At 47.4% G+C, this 19,776-nt stretch overlaps 1 protein-coding gene across 1 annotated transcript in view; it reads right to left on the minus strand.

Moving 5' to 3' along the window:
- LOC144161757 (receptor-type tyrosine-protein phosphatase epsilon-like) overlaps nucleotides 1-19,776 on the minus strand; it is an 84,181-nt gene that overhangs the window by 31,433 nt on the left and 32,972 nt on the right. Inside the window, 2 exon segments of the mRNA XM_077692360.1 lie at nucleotides 5,862-5,958; nucleotides 14,936-14,978. Of these exon segments, the coding sequence (XP_077548486.1) occupies nucleotides 5,862-5,958; nucleotides 14,936-14,978 (140 nt within the window).

Raw genomic sequence — 19,776 nt, forward strand, 5'->3', positions numbered from 1 at the left:
CCCTTCACGACTGAGATTTACCGTTTGTAGGCGTTGGAAATACATATTTATGTGGAGCAGTCACTCTGTTCACAAATGTGGTGTGTTTACGAGAGTGTAAATGTGTGTGACGCGATCTTACACACTCGGTCTGTACAAGCGCCAAGTGTGCGTCACAGGTCGGCGTAGCGAAACCGGGATATGCATATTGAGATGATTCTGATTCCACTGCCCTGAAATTTACTAACAGTGTCTCCGTATAGCATAATATCATCAGATATACACTACGATGTAAATCAGTTTTATGCGCTTATATAAGCTAGTGGAGCGCTCATACCTGACAGCACGCCAGTTATGCTTGCCAATATCATACCTCAGATATTGATCACTACCTTGGACATAAATTTCACTAACATTCTACGAAATAAGTGCGATGGATAATCCAAAATTATACCCGGGATCAGCGCACGACAAAAAGAAAAAAAAAATGCTGGGGCGTCTTGTCGTGAGCTGAGCGCCCGCAAACATTCATATATGTTACATATATCCTCCTCGAGCAGGCCGGAGAAGGGCTTCTACAGTAATGCCCGTTCACGACTAAACGTTCCTTCGAAGCATAGTCATATGATGCAGGGAGCCTGCAGAATCTAGCTCAAACGGTAATCAGAAGGCTTTATCAGATATCCCACTCTTTTAACGACACCTTTTATCAGTTTTGAACTTGTATACCTCGAAAAATGCGTTCGGCGAGGGATCAGCTGTTAGTTGAAGTCTAAAAACTAGAGTGAACGAGTAGCTTGTTTGTGTGATTACTAAAACGTTCTGTCCTTGATTTCGCTCCGAAATCGTACACAACGATACGTAAGCGTCCCCCTCCCCTTCCCCCTCCCCATGTCTCGCGAAATATCAGTGCATTTCGCACACTAGTTGGTCTCGTAAGTCCTACTAGGCTTAAGTTTATACGAACGTCTTTAGCATTTCAGAAGCGGCACTGAGTTTTTTTTTTCATTTCTGTACGAGCTATTTTGTTTCTTCCGGACTTGAAGACCATTAATTTTTAGTGGTTTAATTCACTTTTCTTGGTTCTTACTATAAGGCATGAGTGCACATCTTTCACGACGCAGAGCCTTGGAATATACTTAACATTTTCGCGTGGCTGATATTCTTATAAAATGCACAAGTTATTATCAGGTATTGGGTAATCGCATCCCCGAAATATATTTTTCTATGACGCATATATTCGTAATGAGGCCGGATTCGTTGTCCGCGCTACAAAACAAAACACACCTCTCACTGTGCCAGTATCAGGTATAAACGAGGCGACAATAAAATTCACTTGTGACGGACGTATTCGGAGGTGACAGTGGTGGTATCCTGCTGCAATTCGCCGACGCCCGTAACAGCGGCCGAGAAGGACGCAGAGCCGCTTTAGCTATTGTTGGTGTTTGAGCACCCTACCAAGACGCAGCGGCTTTTGAAGTGACCTGAACGAGCTGTTTACTTGCAGCCGTCATCGTAACAAGTTTTTTTTGTCGCTTGGAAGGGCAAAAAGAAGCGAAAGAGAACCAAAACACTGCATGAGCCCCTATGGGCCGCGCAGCGCTAATCCCGTCAACTCCGCGGAGAAGCGGAGGCAGGCGGCGCAGCGATCGCAAAGCTCGAGGCGTATAGCCCAATCGGTAAAGCATTCGAGATCAGATCGAAAGGCGTGGGTTCGGTCCCCACTCTGGGCGCGTGTTCTTTCTTTCTTTCTTACGTATATTCAAAAATGTTAACTTCACTAACCGTAGTAAAAAAGAGCCTAACAACACCCCTATGCCTCCTTCGGCGTTGTAGACTGCCGACCTACCATTCTTTATTTCCTCAACGGGCCCTCATTTCCTAACTATATATATATATATAGTTATTTATAACTGTATATATATAACTATATATATATATATATATATATATATATATATATATATATATATATATATATATATATATATATATATATATATATATATATATAGGGAGCAGTAGAACTTTGAAGATGGTAGAGAACACATGAAAAGAAAACTTTGAACAAGGTAAAAGCACGATTGTTGCCAACATTTCAGCAAAGAGACTTGCTTTGCTGAAAACGCCTTGACGAAAGCAAGTCTCTTCGCTGAAACGTTTGGAACAATCGTGTTTTTGCCTTGTTCAACGTTTTCTTTTCTTATATATATATATATATATATATATATATATATATATATATATATATATATATATATATATATATTGAGAGAGTCGACGGGAACGCTTGAGGTCCGCTTTATTTGCGAGCGCCGAGCACGGACACAAAAGGACAGCAACCGTTCCAGCAGCGGAGATGATGATCAACCGACGAGGTGGAAGATGAAATGAGGTGGTCATGAACGCGCACAATGTTTAAACGAGAACGAAGCATAAAAGGGATATTGGCCGCTTCCCGTTGCAAACCCTCTTCTTTTCCAATTTCACGCTCACAATATATATATATATATATATATATATATATTTATATATATATATATATATATATATATATATATATATATATATATATATATATATATATATATATATATATATATTTATATATATATATAAGGTTAGTAGAGACAGAGACCAACGAGAAAGACGTAGAAAATAAAAATAAGTTTACTGACGTTTCAGGGAGAGGACTCCCTTTCTTCAGAGAAACTCCCTCTGAAGAAAGGGAGTCCTCTCCCTGAAACGTCAGTAAACGTATTTTTATTTTCTACGTCTTTCTCGTTTGTCTCTGTCTCTACTAACCTTATTTTTTTCGCGCTCTGTGTGAGTTTTTATCTTTTCAGACTATATATACATATATATATATATATATATATATATATATATATATATATATATATATATATATATATATATATATATATACATATATATATATTTAGGTCATTACAAGAGGTTTCTGGCGACTGGATGTGAAGTACGTAGATCACAATGGCAACATAACAATATTTATTGACTCGACGTTTCGGACGGGAACCGTCCTTTATCAAGAGTAAAGTCTTACAGAATGGAAGTGGTTTATATACAGTTCAAGCACTTTAGGTTCAAGTGCTCAAGTCCTCAAGCACTTGAGCACTTTCTTTCTTTCTTTCTTTCCAAATTCTTAATCTGTTTCAATGACCTACCACATCCTCCCCTTTGCTTTCCGAGTTTTTCTTGACTGCCAACTCTTATTTCTGTGTTATGCTCAATGAGCCCCTCATTTCCCTTTCTGATTCGCTATATATGTAGATATATATATATATATATATATATATATATATATATATATATATATATATATATATATATATATATATATATAAGAACACGTACAAACAGTACGATTGAAAAGTTGGACACACGGGAAGAACAATACCAAGTACTTTTTTTATTTATTATTTATTTATTTATTTTTAATACCTCAAGGGCCCCAGTCAAGGGGTGTTACATGAGGGGGTAGACAGTTCACAAACAGATGATTTGTTCGATGGCTTCTTTGAAATGGGCGATGCTGGAGTGGTGCACGATGTCAGCAGGAAGATCGTTCCATTCTGTTGATGTTTGCACAAAAAATGAAGAGTGATGAGCAGTGGTATGCGCACGGGGTGGATAAACGGCTTTCGAATGGCTAATGCGGCATGAAAGACGATGAGCTGGAATGATAACATGGTTTAGGTGCAATGCATGATAAAATTTATGGAACAAACACAGTCTTGAAATTTTTCGGCGTGAAGCTAAGTTAACCATGTTAGCTTGAGATTTTAGTTCGGTGACGCTACTGTGATAGGAGTAGTCTGAATAAATGAATCTGGCTGCGCGATTTTGGATGGATTCAAGTGTTTGAATAAGAGAGATATGATGGGGATCCCAGATGGCACATGCGTATTCTAGCTTCGGGCGAACTAGTGTTAGATAGGTTAAAAGTTTAACAGAAGGTGGGGCAAGACGTAAGTTTCTACGGAGATAGCCAAGAACACGGTTACTTATGTATCAGCAAAGGCATTGTCTTTAAGGGTACAGAATTCAAATCTGACAAAGGCAAGTTTCTTGCCGACGCGTTAGTAAACATCCTTGTTAATATCTGTTTCAATAGTAAGTGTTCTGCAGTAGAAAAATCAAAATCGAAGCCCCTTTTCTAAGAGAGAAAAGGTTAAAATACACAGCTTTTTCCATGTAACCTGTGACTAAGTAACAGTTCAAAATCCAAACTTCTTCAACCATGTTTTAACGTGAGGGACCCAGGTGCGAAACCAACCACGGGAAGCGTTTTTTTCTTAAGACTCTTAACGGGCCCTCGCTTATCATTACCACCATTTTGTAAACTCCATCGAGTACATAAAGTTGGCTTTGCCGCAGTGCGTATTGCGCAGACATCTAATTAAAAAGACGTGCGATGAAAAACCATCTAATCTACTTGCCTACGGGCAAAACAGGTTGCTGCCAGAGAGGCCTTAATAATTCGTCTATGTCAGTTCATCCAGGGGGGGGGGGGCAACACCCCCCTTCATATCGGCCACTGATATGGGTTAACGGTCCATGAAGCGCACGAGACATGGAAGAAAAAAAGTCCACAAAGTGCTAACGACGCAAACACAACGAACAAGAAAAGCATGGCGAGCCAGGACCATTTTTTGCATGGGGATTTCTCAACAGCTCGACCAACACGGCGTGATCGAGCAGTGATGGTAAAGGAGCCAGGGCTGCTGCCAGCGGCCAGCCTAAACCACATTTAAATTGAGCCGGTGGCATTTCTCGTCCACTGTGAGGGAAAGACAACCAAAGGGGGCAGTTCTGCGACATTTATGGATCGATACAGTTAAACCTGTATGTAACGAACCTCTATGCAACTTTTACAGAAAAATCGGCTGGCGAAACGAACTAACTTAACGGATACTAGCGCTGCTTTCAAGAGCAAGCAGCTACAAGATCGTCTAGAATCGCTGAAAACAAAATTCGTTGTGATGATGATTTCGCTTGTATAGCCAGACACCACGTCGCAAGGGTAGCTACACTTCAATTTTCGTCCGCACCTCAAACGACCGTGCGTCCCCACGTCTGGGTGTTGTGTTAGGCTGCCTGTCGGTGTGTGGTCGCGCATCTCCACTGCTATATGTGGTGTTGGTTCGTCTGTGATAATTTCTGCTGCCAGAAAACGAAACCTTCTCTCTTTTCAAGAGAAGCAAGTAAACGTCATGGCCGCTCGGTACAGTATCCGAGCTAGCACCGTCTCTATACTTTTGAGTACGGAACTGAGCATGAGGTTCGCGAAAAGATGCCCTGTCAGCACAACTTCGCTTCTTGAAACCTGTTTGGAACCAAAAATTTTCGAAAGGTAAAAGTGATTACTAAGTTACGCTTCTGAATACGGGGGTAAATGACCTCGCCTCTTTGCAGCGCCGCGTAGTGCCTAAGCTCTGCAGTTTTGTACTGTGAAATAAGTCCTTGAAGGGTGAGTTCACCTTCACTGATGTCTAGCATTCTGGTTTAGTTTTTGCTTCGTTCACGCGTCAACTCGAAACCTTCATGTAACGAAAACCAGTGGATGTGATGAGAAATTGAGAGATTTTGTCCACCTCGTTATATCCAGGTTCAACTGTATCTTCGGAGTCACCGGATTTTTTGTTCAATATAGGCGTAATTTTGGCTAGATATTCTTGTTGTAAACATACCAAGTCCGGAAACAGTTCATTATAAAGGATAACTTGATGCAAATGAGTTCGATATAGTCATGTACGACTGTTGGCCAAAATGTCCGACATTCGCGCACAATGTCAAAGGAAATAAGTGAGCACTGTGTTAAAAAATCCACCTGAAAAAATAAAAAAATGAGAACCCACCACAAGGCCGCTATCACTGCAGGCACGAGAATGACGATGCAGACGATGGCAGCGGTAGTTCCAGGGGAGAAGCCGCTGCTAGGATCCTGCTTCCGTACTGAAATTAATACATTGCAAACACCTGTGACCTTTCAAGGTCACTCACAGTAATGCCTGTGCAAAGGCTACACCCGCACATGAGACTGCTGACACACAAGAAGTAGAGTTATGCAGCATGTCGCACATTGGTGTAATTCGAAAACTTAAATGGACCCTGCAACACTTTCTTCCACTTTTTTTTAAATCTGAACTGCTTGCAGAACGTAGTCACCCAACACACCCAGTAGTTTGATTAGGGGTCGCAAAGTACCTCAGCCAAAAACTGCTGCTCTGTGCCCAACAGATAACTTGGAAACTAGCTCAAAAGATTCTTCTCTCTTTACCGGTTTTGACGTGCTTCGGCGGTTTGAATTACGTCACTAGGGCCATGTAGCCGCCATTGGCCGGCTTTCCTTCAGTTTCAGCAATTAACGCTTTTCGACAGCAACTTAAAAAACAAATTACACCATCTTCCCGTAGGGGAACCCTGAGTAGTATGCGAAGCAGACATGGGCTTGATTCATGGGCCCAATTGTTTTCAGTTCGTCGTGTCGTTTCCGTGAGGTTGAGCTATGTAGCTACCGTTATATTTACCGTTTGGTTTCCATGGTAACTACCACACATTTCACTTACCGGAACTACGAAATAGGAAATTGCGTTGACCCCATGGCTGTTTCGCATACTACTCAGGGTTCCCCTACGGGAAGTTGGTGTAATTTTATTTGAGGGGATGGGGGGTGTTAGAGTGGAGAGGCATTAAAGAGAGAGAGACATTGAACGGGGTATAAGTTTGTCTTTATTTAAGCATTATCATAATCATGTCAAACGTAGGTGAGGTCGAGCTGTGGTTGGCGTTCCGCTTTGATTATGACCGCCTTATGGTCTGTGAAATGTAAAGTCAAGGGCTGTTGTAGTGGATGAACCCTAAAGTTGCTGAAGGTGAGGTCGATGCACGTTCTTCCCCGGATGGCTGTGGGCTTCTTCTAATCACGGTCCGCCGAAGCCTATAGACCATGGCGGCGTCGTCCGCCAGCTGGATGACCGCAGCTTGTACTACGGGAATTTAGCTGAGCAGCGCGGCCTCCAACTGCTCGGAATTACTGATGTGGAATCCGGGGTTGGCGGACTTGGATGTGAGATGGCAGGCCCAAACCATGTGGGTCAGTGAAGCAGCTGGCAGTCCACACCATTTGCATGTGTCCTGGTACCTTTCTGGGTACTGTCGATGGCATAGGGCGGGGTGGGGGAAAGTGAATGTCTGCACCCTACGCCACGCTACTGATTGTCCTCTTGTAAGTGATCTGTGGGCTGCCGGAAGTTTAAGGCGACTCAGCCTATAGTGCTGTGTAACTTCCTGATAGGACCAGAGTCTATCCCTTCCCCACGTGTCAGACGGCACCTCTTTGAACTCGGAGTCAGCCTGGGGTTGGAAAATCCTAGGGCAGCCTCGTGTGCCATTCCCCGGGGGGGGAGGAGTGTGCTGGTGTCCAAACCAGACGGACTTGTCTTGCTGTCGTCTTAGAGCGGGGTCGTAGTATATGCGCCGCTTCCGTAGAAACTCTCCGTCTTGCGTAATTGCGCATGGCGGTTTTGAAATCCGATATGATTACGCTGGCCCGTATACCCGTGATGGCGAGGGCGATGGCCACTTCTTCTCCCGTATCTGGGCGGGACGTGTTCACTGAGTACGAGGACACCGTATTACCTTGGTGGTCAACCACCACTGCCGTTACCGCGCTTCGGCCAGGGTAGCTTGCCGTGTCTACGTAGTAGACCTCTGGGTTGGAGTGCTACTGCTTGCGTATTGCCATGGCCCTTGCTTGTCGGCGCTCCTGGTGTTGTGATGGATTCATGTTGCGAGGGATCGTTGCCACACTGATGTGCTCCCAGATTTCCCGATGTAGGGTGGTCTTGTGTCCGTGTTGATGGGCGTAAGGAGTGCGCAAGGATTCTAGGATGGTTCTCCCGGTGATGGTAACTGCTAAACGATTGTATTGGGCCGTACGTTGGGCTTGAATGAGCTCGACCACGGTGGTATGAACGTCCATCCCTAGCAGCCTGTCTGTGGCGGCGCTGATAGAGACGCCGAATGCTGCTTTGGTGGCTTTTTGAATAATTCGATGATTTTTTTCTATTTCTGCTTTCCTGAGCTTGAGATATGGGGTGACGTACGTAATTCTACTGATGATAAATGTCTGCACAAGGCGGAGGAGGTTGGTCTCCTTGAGGCCATGCTGTAATCAGGTAATCTGGGCAGCTGCATTGTGCAATGCTTGAATTGTTGGTGTGTTGGTGCCTTTCTCGTGAATCGGCAGAGCCAGAATGCGAATGCAGTCAGTTTTGGGGATGGCGTTAAATTGGAGGGACACTTGAATGTCTGGAGCAGATGATGGTCGCCTGCCTGGCGTTGTGGGGTTGTACAGAGGAATCTCTGATTACTGCGGGGAACAGGCCAAACCTCTATCGTGTACGAATGTATGTGCAACATCAGCGGCTGCTTGCAGGCGTTCCTGTATCTCCGCATCACTACCACCTACTGGCCACACCGTAATGTCATCGGCGTACAAGCTATGGTGAATGTTGGGGATCTGGTCGATCAAAGCAGGCAGCCCAAGCATGGCCACATTGAAAAGGAATGGGGAGAGCACGGAGCCTTGTGGTGTCCCAATGCTGCCCAGGGTTATGGAGTCCGATTTGAGACCCTGCAGGATGTTGAGTTGAGTGGTATGTTGCGAAAGGAAGTGCGGAATGTAGGTATATGTCTTGATACCTAAGTTGAGGTGGTTGAAATTATTAAGTATGGCCGCATGGCTCACGCAATCAAAAGCCTTCGTAAGATCCAACCCCATGACGACCCGCGCGTCGAGGGGGGATGCTTCAGGGTTGTCAATTATCTCATGTTGCAACTGCAGCATCACCTCCTGAGTAGATAAACATGGCATAAATTCTGCCATGGTGTGAGGAAATAACTGTCGTTCTTCCATGTGCTGGTGCAGTCCACTGAGAACTACTTGCTCAAGTAGCTTACCAAGGCATGATGTTAGTGAGATGGGCCAGAAATTGCAAATTTCAGCACCTTGCCCGTCTTCGGGATGAGGGTGGCCAAGGCATGTTTCTATGCGGACCTCTATCCCACACCCTGTTCATGTAGTCGGCGAGCGCGGCTAAGGATGAGTCATCAAAGTTTGCGATGGCCTTATTAGTAATGCCATCGGGCCCGGGCGCGGATCGTGCGTTTAGTTTGGTGATGGCCGTATACACCTCAGGTCTACTTATGGGACTGTCCACCGCTGAGTTTGGTTTCCCCGTGTAGGGTCGTGGATGTTCTTCTGAACTTGGGGGTATATAGAGGTGCTGTAGTTTTTCCAGCAGTGTTTGCGAATGAGCTTTTTCGGAATGCAGCAACGTTAGCATTATGTTGCGTTGAACGATGCGCTTTCCTTCATGATTTAGCAGGCTGCGGATTGTGTGCCACGCGCGTGGTGTGCTTATTTGTCTCTCCATGAGATCACACACGGCATTCCAGTGCTGATTGCTTAAATAGACGGTATGCTTTTCTATATCCTTTTTTAGTCGAGCCAACCTTCGCCGCAGGGGGCGGTTGTGTCTGTTTCTGTGAAGGCGGTTCTGTATGCTTTCCTTCGCCTCCCACATAGGAACCAGGCGTGAGTCTACTTGCTCGAGATTTGCTTCTTCAGGAACGATTTTAGTGGCTAAGTCGATGTGCTCATGTACGATTTTCCCCCACTCCTTGACATCTTCGAGATTAGGGCTGTCTTGCGATCGTCGGATTTTCCGGAGGAGGTGCCAGTCAATTACTGTGTGCTTGCGCCCCACTGCTTTCGTCGGCCCGGCAACGAGGAGTGTTTCCAAAATATAATGATCGCTGCCTAGGTCGATAAGTGTTTTTCTCCATTGTGCGCCGTTCACGTTCTTTACTATACTCAGATCCGGCGTGCTATTGCGCTGGACGCTGTTGCCGTCTAGTTAGGTGCGCCGGATCCGTTAAGACGCTGAGATTCACATGTTGCAGGGTATCGAATACCTGCTGACCATTTTTGTTGGTCGTGGATATCCCCAAGCTGGGTGGGGCGCATTAAAATCCCCAACAATGACCAAAGAATGGCCATGGGACACCTGGTGAGCCATCTGGAGCAAGGACCCGACATTACGGTATAGTCTTGGGGCGCTGTATACATTGAGAACGTACAACTTTTGCTTCTTCTAGGCGGTAGTGGGCAGGATTTCAAGAAAAACATATTCCGGCCCCTGACATTCAAGTGATATTTGCTTTGCTGGAATATTTCGATGCACGAGGGTAGGGACCACTCTTGGCGAGGGTCCACCAGCATCTGTAGGAACGTAGTGGTAACACGTGTATCCCGAGAGTTAAGCTGGGACCTCTGTCTCTTGTAACGCTATGATATCTGGTGCAGTCTGGTGGTTTTGCCGTATGTGGTTGATATGCTGTTGTAGGAGCCCTCGTTTGGACCTGTATCCTCTACAGTTCCACTGCCAGGTGCAATACAAGTGGCTATCGTTGTGTTTGCCCGGTTCTTGACACATGGTGATCAGAGGCTGTTTGAACGGCAGACAATTGTACGGCTTCGGCGTAGGGGGTGCACAGTGTCCCCTAGGAAAAAGAGAGAAACGAATAGGTCCGACTTGCGGGGGCGGTGTTGCTGACGATATACACGCCGAAGGTAGTTGAGCTACCTTAAATTCGAGAGTGGTGACCTTGAGGTCAATAGTCTCCCTGAAATTCGCCAATGCAGTGGCTAGAGAATTCACTGCGCATTGAAGCTCCTCAAATCCCTGCTTGAAGCGCTGCTCCAGTTATTCCATCTGATGGCTTTCTTGCGATGGGCGATCAGCCGCCTCCTGAGCCTCCTGAGCCCGTCTTTTGTTATGAGAAGGATTTTCTTCCAAAGAGTGTGAGGCTTGTGTTCCGACTGACGATGTTGCCGGGGTACAGCTACGTTTGATCTGCGCGAGCTCGGATTTGAGTCCTATTCTCGGCTAGAACCTGGTCCAGTATAGGCATAATGCTCTGCAACTCTTCCTGTTCGTTATATTGTTTTGCACGGATGTGGATGCCTTGTGTTTGTGCCCCTGCTCTAGCAGTTTGGGAGGCCTTTGCTGCCCAGTTCACCTGCGCGGTGCAGTCTGGTGTTCCGTGGCTGCAGGGCTATCGTAGTAGGGCTGTCTCGGCTGAATTAGGGTCCCGGTTCTTGGACTTGGAGCGGGAGTGTCGTTGAGGATGGCTGGACGTCTCGCTGTTATTCTTCTGAGACGACGAATCCACCGGAGGTAGCCATGGGAATGAGACCGAACGGTCTCTCCGCTGTCTGGAAGAGTCGCGTTTCTGGCTGCGGGATCATTGGCGGCGCCACTGTCGCTGCTTGAGGACGAAGAGGGTGCGATAACGCTTTCTGCACTGCTTGTCTCCGGTAGGGTGGTTCTTTCCGCACAGGGCGCATTTTACTATGTATTCGTGATCTTCTTCCGCGGGGTTAGCGACTCTACACACGCTGCAAAATGCGTGTTCTGCCCAAGGGCACACGTCCTTCCGATGCCCCAACTTACCGCAAGTAGAGCACACCTCATGCTTTTTTTTATGGATGTAGCAACGGTACTCCGCTCCGCGGTAATATACGAAGTAGGGCAGCTTGCTGCTAGAGAAGGCTATAATGGCCGAGTTTGTCTGTCCCATCATTGTGGCGTGGAGGGCTATCGGCTTTTGGGAATACACAACACTTATTGCTATGTCTTCAGGTGAGTCGTAAGGGGCAATGTTGCGGATGACCCCCCTTGCGGAATATTCTGGAGGATCACGTAGGCTCGGGTAGCGTAAGTTGTTTCGCGTATCCTGATTTGTTCAATGCGAGTGTATCTCACCGCTTTTTCGAGAAGCGGTGTGCTGATAACCACAAGGTTTTGAGTCTGGTTCACTCGTAAAATGTCCCTTGAGGCCAGTTCTTGCTGTAGGCTGGCAGCCCGTAGGATGATGTCTCTCAAGGTAGCTACGCCGATGCGCGCAACATTCAGACCATGCCGCGGCCGAATCACGACTTTGATGTCGTCTTTGGGTAGCCGTGGGAATCGCGGGCGTTGAATGGGGCGATTCTGGTGCTGTTTCTTTGTCTCGTGGCTTGGCTGCGTAGCGGAGTGTGCGCTTCTTTGATTGGCGCATGGCGCGTCCGATGCATCCATGGGATGACGTGGTGAGGCGCGGCCATGCTTGCGCCCGTAACATTGGAGCCAGCCCGTGGTGTCTTCATATTCTTCTTGTGAGATGGATTCACCGGTGACCGTGGTTACCAGCCGTAGAGCTGCGCCGATGACTTGCTGCGACGTGGAAGCATCGCCCGGCGTGCTGGCCACCACAGCCGATGTGGCTTCCTCACCGCCATGGTCTCCTGCTGCAGCTGCTGGCGCACGTGCTTGCTCCGGCATGCTGAAGCCGGCATCGGCACCGCCTCGCTTAGGCTCAGCGAAGCGGCGTAAGGAACCCACCTTGTGCGACCGGTAACAAGGTTTGATGTTGTCCAGATACTTGCTACTGGTCTCCCCGAGTTCCTTGTCACGATGAGAAGGTGATTCCTTGGTTGACGAGGTCGGGTTACGGAAGTATTTGTCGCTAGGACGGAAAAAAAGCGGAGCCAGCGTGAGGTGTTACTGTTCCGCGCGCCCGCCTAGTGGCGAAAAAAAAACTCGCCGACGCAAGCCGCTGCTGACGACGATGAAAACGTCGAAGGCGCGTGAAGCGTGCTCGTCTCGTGCCGGCCCAGGAAGACACCGGCAACACTGTCGCTCCAGGAGGCATAGAATGGTAAGACACCACCGGGCGTTCAGCAAGCCGAGCATGCGCAGTGGGGGTGTGGAAGGCGCAACAACAACGACAACAACACGGGAGGGACATAGCCCCGACCATGAGATGCTTCGCATCTAAAAAGCCACAAAAACAAAGCAGAAATGAAAGGCTTATCTCCTACTACTTGAAAATCATGCAGTGCCGCTGCGTGATGGCGATACATATAGCTTTCGCAGTGGTTCCAGACGCGAAGGAAAGAGTAAAAGTGCTTGTCGAAAGTGTTGCGGGGTCCCTTTAAAGGGACACTGAAGTGATTTGTAAACATTGCGAGATTACTAGCGCGAATCGTAGTCCGTAGTCCATATTCCGTGTTTCGACCGCTCTCAGTGCGTTTACGCGAATTTGTTTAGTAGAAAAATCAATTCGAAAATGAACTCCTCCAGTGGCGTTTTCGAGAGACGTTAGAAGGGAATGACTTTGCTTGACTGCGCTACTGCACGGCTCGCCGGCCTTCCGACAGAGTCAGTCGGCCCAGCGTTTAGTCCGCCGGCCGCCGACAGGTCGTTGCAATTCGTTCGCTCAGTTGAAACTAAACCACGACACGTTTGTGAATGGAAGAATGTGCCTTTCTTTACTTTGTTAGTTAGTACACTATATTAAGATCCACTTCCAGGTCGCTCCACACAAGCGCGTCACAAGCGCACATGCGACGCTTTCTCTGACTGGTACGATAGTAGAAAATCTAAGGCCACTTGAAGGCGGGAGAAGCGTCAGCGACGTCAATATAGGTACTAAGGAAATAAAATCAACTAAAACTTTTACCGTGCAGCGTAAAACGAGGGAGCATGAAGCACTTTTTTGCGATGGGTCAACAAGCACACTGGTCAGCAGCACGACCACCCATCTGCGAACGCTTTTCCGTCAAAAAATGCAATTGCTAAACGTGAGACACTGTAGAAATTTGAGGGACGCTTACTACGTGAGCGCAATACAACAAATAGTCACCTAAACTGGTGGAAATGCTTAAACTAAATAAAAGTGTAATTTCGCTATACAGTATATACATTATATTTCCTATGGCGGCAGAGCTGCCTCGTGGCCGAGTGGTCTGAAGCGCTAGATATATGATTTTGTATGTCGCAAGTTCGAATACCTGTCGGTACATTCCTTTACTTGTAAGTTGATTTTTTCGTTTTCGTCCGTCGTTTTGTATACTGAGTTCACCATTTTTGGCCGTAACGTCCACGGCACCTCGAGCGAGTTCGCAGAACAAGCGCAGACTGACACTGACGGGCTAGCCAGTTCTTGTTGGCGTGGTATTGCCATAAGCACCGACTGCTTGCGGGCAGAGGGCACAGGCCAGAACCAGCAGACACTTGGCCTGGTGCGAACACGCATTTTACAATACAGGCATGAGTGAGGCAAGCTACAAGTGTGGGGGGAAAATGCATGGCATTTGAGCGTCTGCGCTGACCCGGAGGGCGTTCATCCACTGCGTGGGCTTCTGCTAGTGATTGCTACAATTCCAAGCCGTCCTGGGTAGCTTATCTTAGGCATTTTACAGCCGACAACATTGAAGAAGCGCGGTATGGGAATTACTGAGATATTGAGAATGCACATCCAAGGATAACGTCGGATGTCAAGCATGTTGTTTTACATAACCGAAACCAAAGCTTGCTTGAATGCTAATCTTGGACATCGTCCAATCACGGTGCACCTCGTCCTAACGTCACAGCCTTTAGTTGGCCGCAGACCGCGCATAGTAGTTTTTCTTTTTTCAAGCTTTATAAAATAATTGCTGACTTATCAACCGCCTTAACGATGAAGCGTGTGTTAATTTGAGCCAGTCTACGTAGTGCATCAAAACCGGGAGCTTGACATATTCACTTCAGTGTCCCTTTAAAGAATTGATGCACTCGAGAAAATGTCCGCTAACGCATGCTTGAGCAGGCAGCTTGTAAATTTATTCGACATGTGTAGGCTGTTAACAATAAATTACAGCCCAATGATAAGGTATTCCAAAATGTAGTACTCAAACTACATCATTTGAAAAAAATTCAAATAACGATTTGGCAGCCTAAGTGAGTTCAGAAAAAGAAAGGATGTTTCCATGCAATCCTAATCACAGTTACCTTTTGTCGCCCTGATTAAAATTAAAAAAAAATACCTGATAATCCCTCACCTGTAATTGGTTCTGTCAGGAGCTGATAGGATATCCTTCTGTCCTGAAATACAAAAATGTAAATGTAGTCTCTCGGATATTTCACACCAGGTGCTATTTTGTGTGTTTCCTGCACATATATGGGCTAAAATTTGCCGAAGAATATAGCCTCCGTGAAGCACGTACTTACCCTACTTTGACCCTGTTAACTAGATCTTTCATTGGCCTTTGAGATATTTTCCCTTCCAGCTGGCAATGTAGTGAGTAAGACATTCAGTACTTTCTCCTTTTTCTTGTCACCTTGGCCCCTTTTTTCTCCAACTCCCACTTTCTGGCGACTGGATTTGTTTATTTTGTAGGCTACACAAATGGGTACACGAATGAGACCACCTGGATTGGCAGCCCTTAACTCTTTCGTGACCGTGGGAAAATTGACCGATTTCTCGGGGTCAAAGAAAACATTTTTTCTACTAAAAAACGGTTAGGCACTAATTACCGGAACACAAAATGCAGATTATTTAGCGGGCTTTCCAATAACACCGGTTTGTAAATGTTTTCATGTATCATAGTTGCGACAAAATATCAAAATAAAACTTTTTCGCCAGTTGTCGAAGAAAACGATAAAGGAGTTGTGTACAACAAACCAAGGGCAGTAAAAAAATTAGAATATACATTTTGTAGAAGAACATTTCAAAAACACGCCCAAGAAAAAATGTGGACTTCAGCGGACAGTTTGTCCGATATATAAAAAAAATATTAGGGGCTATGGAGTCATAAGCTGCTCCACACGAGCTCTCGCTTTCGCGACTTTTCATGCGGAAAAAGGCCATTCACCTTTCCCAGTTGGGCATCAAGAACACCCGCAAGTCACAAGGAATCTCCCGTTGCCACGTTTGCCGCGGTGAGTGCATTTTACGCCAAGATTCCAAGCAGTTAAAATATCGCATCAGGCTAAGCCTCATGAGAGCAACGTTCCAAGGCCGGCGGAGGAGAGCGCCTCCAGGAGCCAGTGGCACATGCCCGCACCACGCGCATGAGCAGCAGCACGAGCTCTCCCCGGCAAGCTGCGGCTGGACAAGAGCTTCATGAGCCGGTCCAGCCGCAGCTGGTCGTCGCTGACGCAAGCTCCCACTACCCCACGATGAACCAAGCACCCGACGCGGCGATGCACGCGCAAAGCAAGGAACAAAACGAGGAAGACAACGCTATGCACACCGACTCCACCGAAGAAAGCTGCTCGCCAGCGAAGTGGACATACGATGAAAACAGCGGCAGAACTATCGATTTGCAGCATCAATGGAAAGTGACCGAAAGGAAACGAAACAAGACCGCCGCCACTCATGGAGCACCACCAGCCGCACAAGCCACCTCCCAGCACTCGGCCCCGGATACGGCGCAGCAGAAACGTTCCCGGATGCCACCATTGCCCGTAGACGACACGAAAATTATTTATCGCCCACAAGCCGGCCTTCAACTTTCAAAATGGTCCCTCGCAGAAATTACTAACGCCATCGGAAGGGCAAGCAAAATCACGCAGAAGGAATTCTACGACAATGTTCGCATTCAAGTGCAGCGCATCGAAAACCTCGTCATTGCAAGTACTCCAAGGAAAGATCTGGCTTTCGACTTTCTGGGAGAAATCAGCAGCATACAACTAGGACGAGACATATTCACCGTGCGAGCCCATGTGAAAACACCAGAATGGATCAGCAGGGGAGTCATCAACGGCATTCCACCGAATACCAGTACCGGAGAACTCATGGACGGACTCCGCGTGCCAGAGAGATATACGGTTGTTGCAGCACGAATGCTGGGAAAATCGTCTGCAGCCGTGATCTACTTTAACGGCCCCCATGTACCGTTCATCGTGACATATCAGAGTGGGGACTATCGTTGCCGGCCCTATCGCAAGACAGTACAGTACTGCCGTTCCTGCGGGGAGCTGGGTCACCGCCAAGACATATGCCCGCATCCAGCTAAAAACTTCTGCCACAAATGCGGCCAGACAAATCAACTACCTGACCACGAGTGCCGGCCTTACTGCAAAATCTGCAAACAACCGCATGAGACTTCAGGAACAGACTGCAGGCAGAAGCTGAAGCCAGGACCACCCCCCCACAAGGTTCGGCAGCAATGGGAAGTAAAGAGCCAAGATCCACGGAGCGGATGGCGGCCCCGCACAGAAGACTTCCCGGATCTACAAGCAGCCAACAGCACCACTTCAAATAACAGCAATAACAACGCGCAGAGAAGAAGCAGAGACAGATCCAGAGCGCATTCGCAATCTCGATCCGGCTCGCGAGCTCCATCCCAAAAGAGAGTAAGCTACGCCAATGTGGCAAGCGAATCTGGAAGAAGCTCCGAAGATAAAGCTGCCATCAAAGCCTTAGAGATGAAGATCCAAAGCCAGCAAACACTCATTGACAAGCTGCTCCAGCGCTGTCGAGAGCAAGAAGCTGCTAAACGCCCTCCACAACAAGTGCTACTCACAGAGGAGCGAGTCATTCAGCTAACTGAAGACAGAATAGCCGCACTTGAACAGAGGATCATGGCAAACATACAGCAGGTCGTCGCGGCAGAAATCCAGAAAGCCATAGCGCCTTTTGCGGAGCAAGCATCCCACAACACGGTAATCTTTGACAACTTCGTCGCATACGCCAGGAAGAACTACATCACCAAAACGACGCTCGACTCAATCCTCAGCCCTATAGTTGCGGCGCGGAAAAAGGCACGAAAAGATAGCCATGACGCTTCCCGTTCTTGCTCATTAAGTCGAGAAGAGCTCTCTGACATTGAATCTATCGAAGATGGCAGTCCAAACTAACGGCACCACAGACGACTTTCAAACCAAAATCTGGCAATGGAACTGTAGATCTATCAGGCGCAAAATCCCTAACCTCCTAGAACTCACTAAACAAGATGAACCAGATGCGATAGCCCTCCAGGAAACGTACAGCACTAACATTCGCCTTCAAGGATATAACGCCTTCAGCAGAACAGAGCGCACCGCAGTCCTGACTAAAAAGACCCTTACCGCCCAATTGCACGAAATCATGGACACCAACGTGGCCCATACACTTGTCGAAATCTTACCTGGCAGAAAGACTCAGCAAAGCCTCTTCATTTTAAGCGTCTACAGCCCCCCTCGAGACCAACTGGCGAACTTCGAGCAATTTATAAGGAAAATCAGGAACATCACGAAAGGGCACAAAGTCGTGATCGCGGGCGATTTTAATGCTCCTCACATGGTGTGGGGGTACCCGTCAACAACTAAGAAAGGGACCCGCATACATGACGCCGCCCAATCTCACAATTTAAGTCTCTGGAACGATCCGCTGCAACCAACCCGAGTAAGCAACAGCGTCTCCAGAGACACTAATCCCGACCTCACCTTTACCCACGGCATCCACCAGGCAGAGTGGACCCGACTGGAGGAGACGTTAGGAAGTGAGCATCACATCCTACAACTCGAGATAAGCCACCGAAAAAGAACCATTCAGTCCGGGACAGCAAAGATCACAGATTGGAAAGCCTTCCCTACCGACGTCAATCCTGGAAACATCGAAGAAATTGACAAATGGCTTTCTAAGATACTTGAAAAAGCGGGGGAGCACACAAAAATAATTCAACTGAACACAGATATTCCCGCTGTTGACCTACACCTTTCCCACCTTTGGGAAGCAAGAAGAAGCCTCCTCAAACGGTGGAAAAGACAAAAGCACAACAGAAAACTCAAGCTGAAAATCGCCGCCATCACTAAGAAAGCCGAAGAATATGGCGCCCTCCTCTACCGGCAAAATTGGGACAAGGCATGTGACCAACTTCAGGGCACCCTCAGCACAAAAAGGACCTGGCATATTTTACGAGGCCTTCTGGCGACTACATGGACAAAAATGCAGCAAAAGCAAGACCTTCAAAAAATCGTCCATTCATACGCAGGCACCCAACAAGACATACTAGATGAGATTCAACGCAAATTTGCTGGTGACATCCCATCGAGTCCGACAAGTACTGATCCGTACCGCGGCCAACATAATCCCGACCTCGATAGACCCTTCACAAAAGCTGAAATGGAGGCAGCCCTGGCCAAACTCACAAGGAATACTTCGCCCGGCAAAGACAAGATTACCAATAAGCTCCTCCGTAACCTACCTCCAAACGCAACAGAAGCGCTCCTAGACTATTTTAACGTATGTTGGGAAACAGGCGAACTACCGGCAACGTGGAAGCACTCGGATGTGACAATGATTTCTAAGCCAAACAAGCCTCTACGTATTGAGAATCTTCGCCCTATATCACTGACTTCCTGCGCGGGTAAACTTCTTGAGCACCCAGGCGGCACAGAAAGTGTGCCCCAAGACCGGCCCGTCTATGGCCGCTTTCTGGCATGTCCGGCCAGCATCCAGGTTCTGGCAGCCACTGATCATGCGTTGAACGGCCAACATTCGGCAACCAGCGCTTCGGTATTTTTCCGTCCGCCCGTGTACGGACGCAGAACGGCAGCTAACCGGCTGCCAGATATTCAGTTCTCTTACGGCTGCCGATGTTGAGTAAGACAACGGCCGAAGTACGGCCTTAGGGCATCCGTTTTTTCTTCGGGAAGCGGTAACAGGCCGAAGCACGGCTAGCGACCGGCCACAGAATATGCGTATTCTTGCGGCAGCTGGTGTTCGAAAGGAGACCGGCCGGAGCGCGGCTGCCGTTCATTCGTTGTTTCAACGGTGAACCGCGCGTCCGGCGGTAGAATATTCGTTTTTCATTCGGTTAGCTGTCCTCGGCCGAATTACGGCAAGCGAATGGCCACCGAATATTTGGCAACCGGTGTTCAAGAGGAGACCGGCCTACGTAAGGTATCTGGTTAT

The sequence above is a fragment of the Haemaphysalis longicornis genome, unplaced genomic scaffold (genome assembly GCF_048455015.1).
Source record: "Haemaphysalis longicornis isolate Haplotype H1 unplaced genomic scaffold, Haemaphysalis longicornis Haplotype H1 scaffold_12, whole genome shotgun sequence".
NCBI classification, from domain to species: domain Eukaryota; kingdom Metazoa; phylum Arthropoda; class Arachnida; order Ixodida; family Ixodidae; genus Haemaphysalis; species Haemaphysalis longicornis.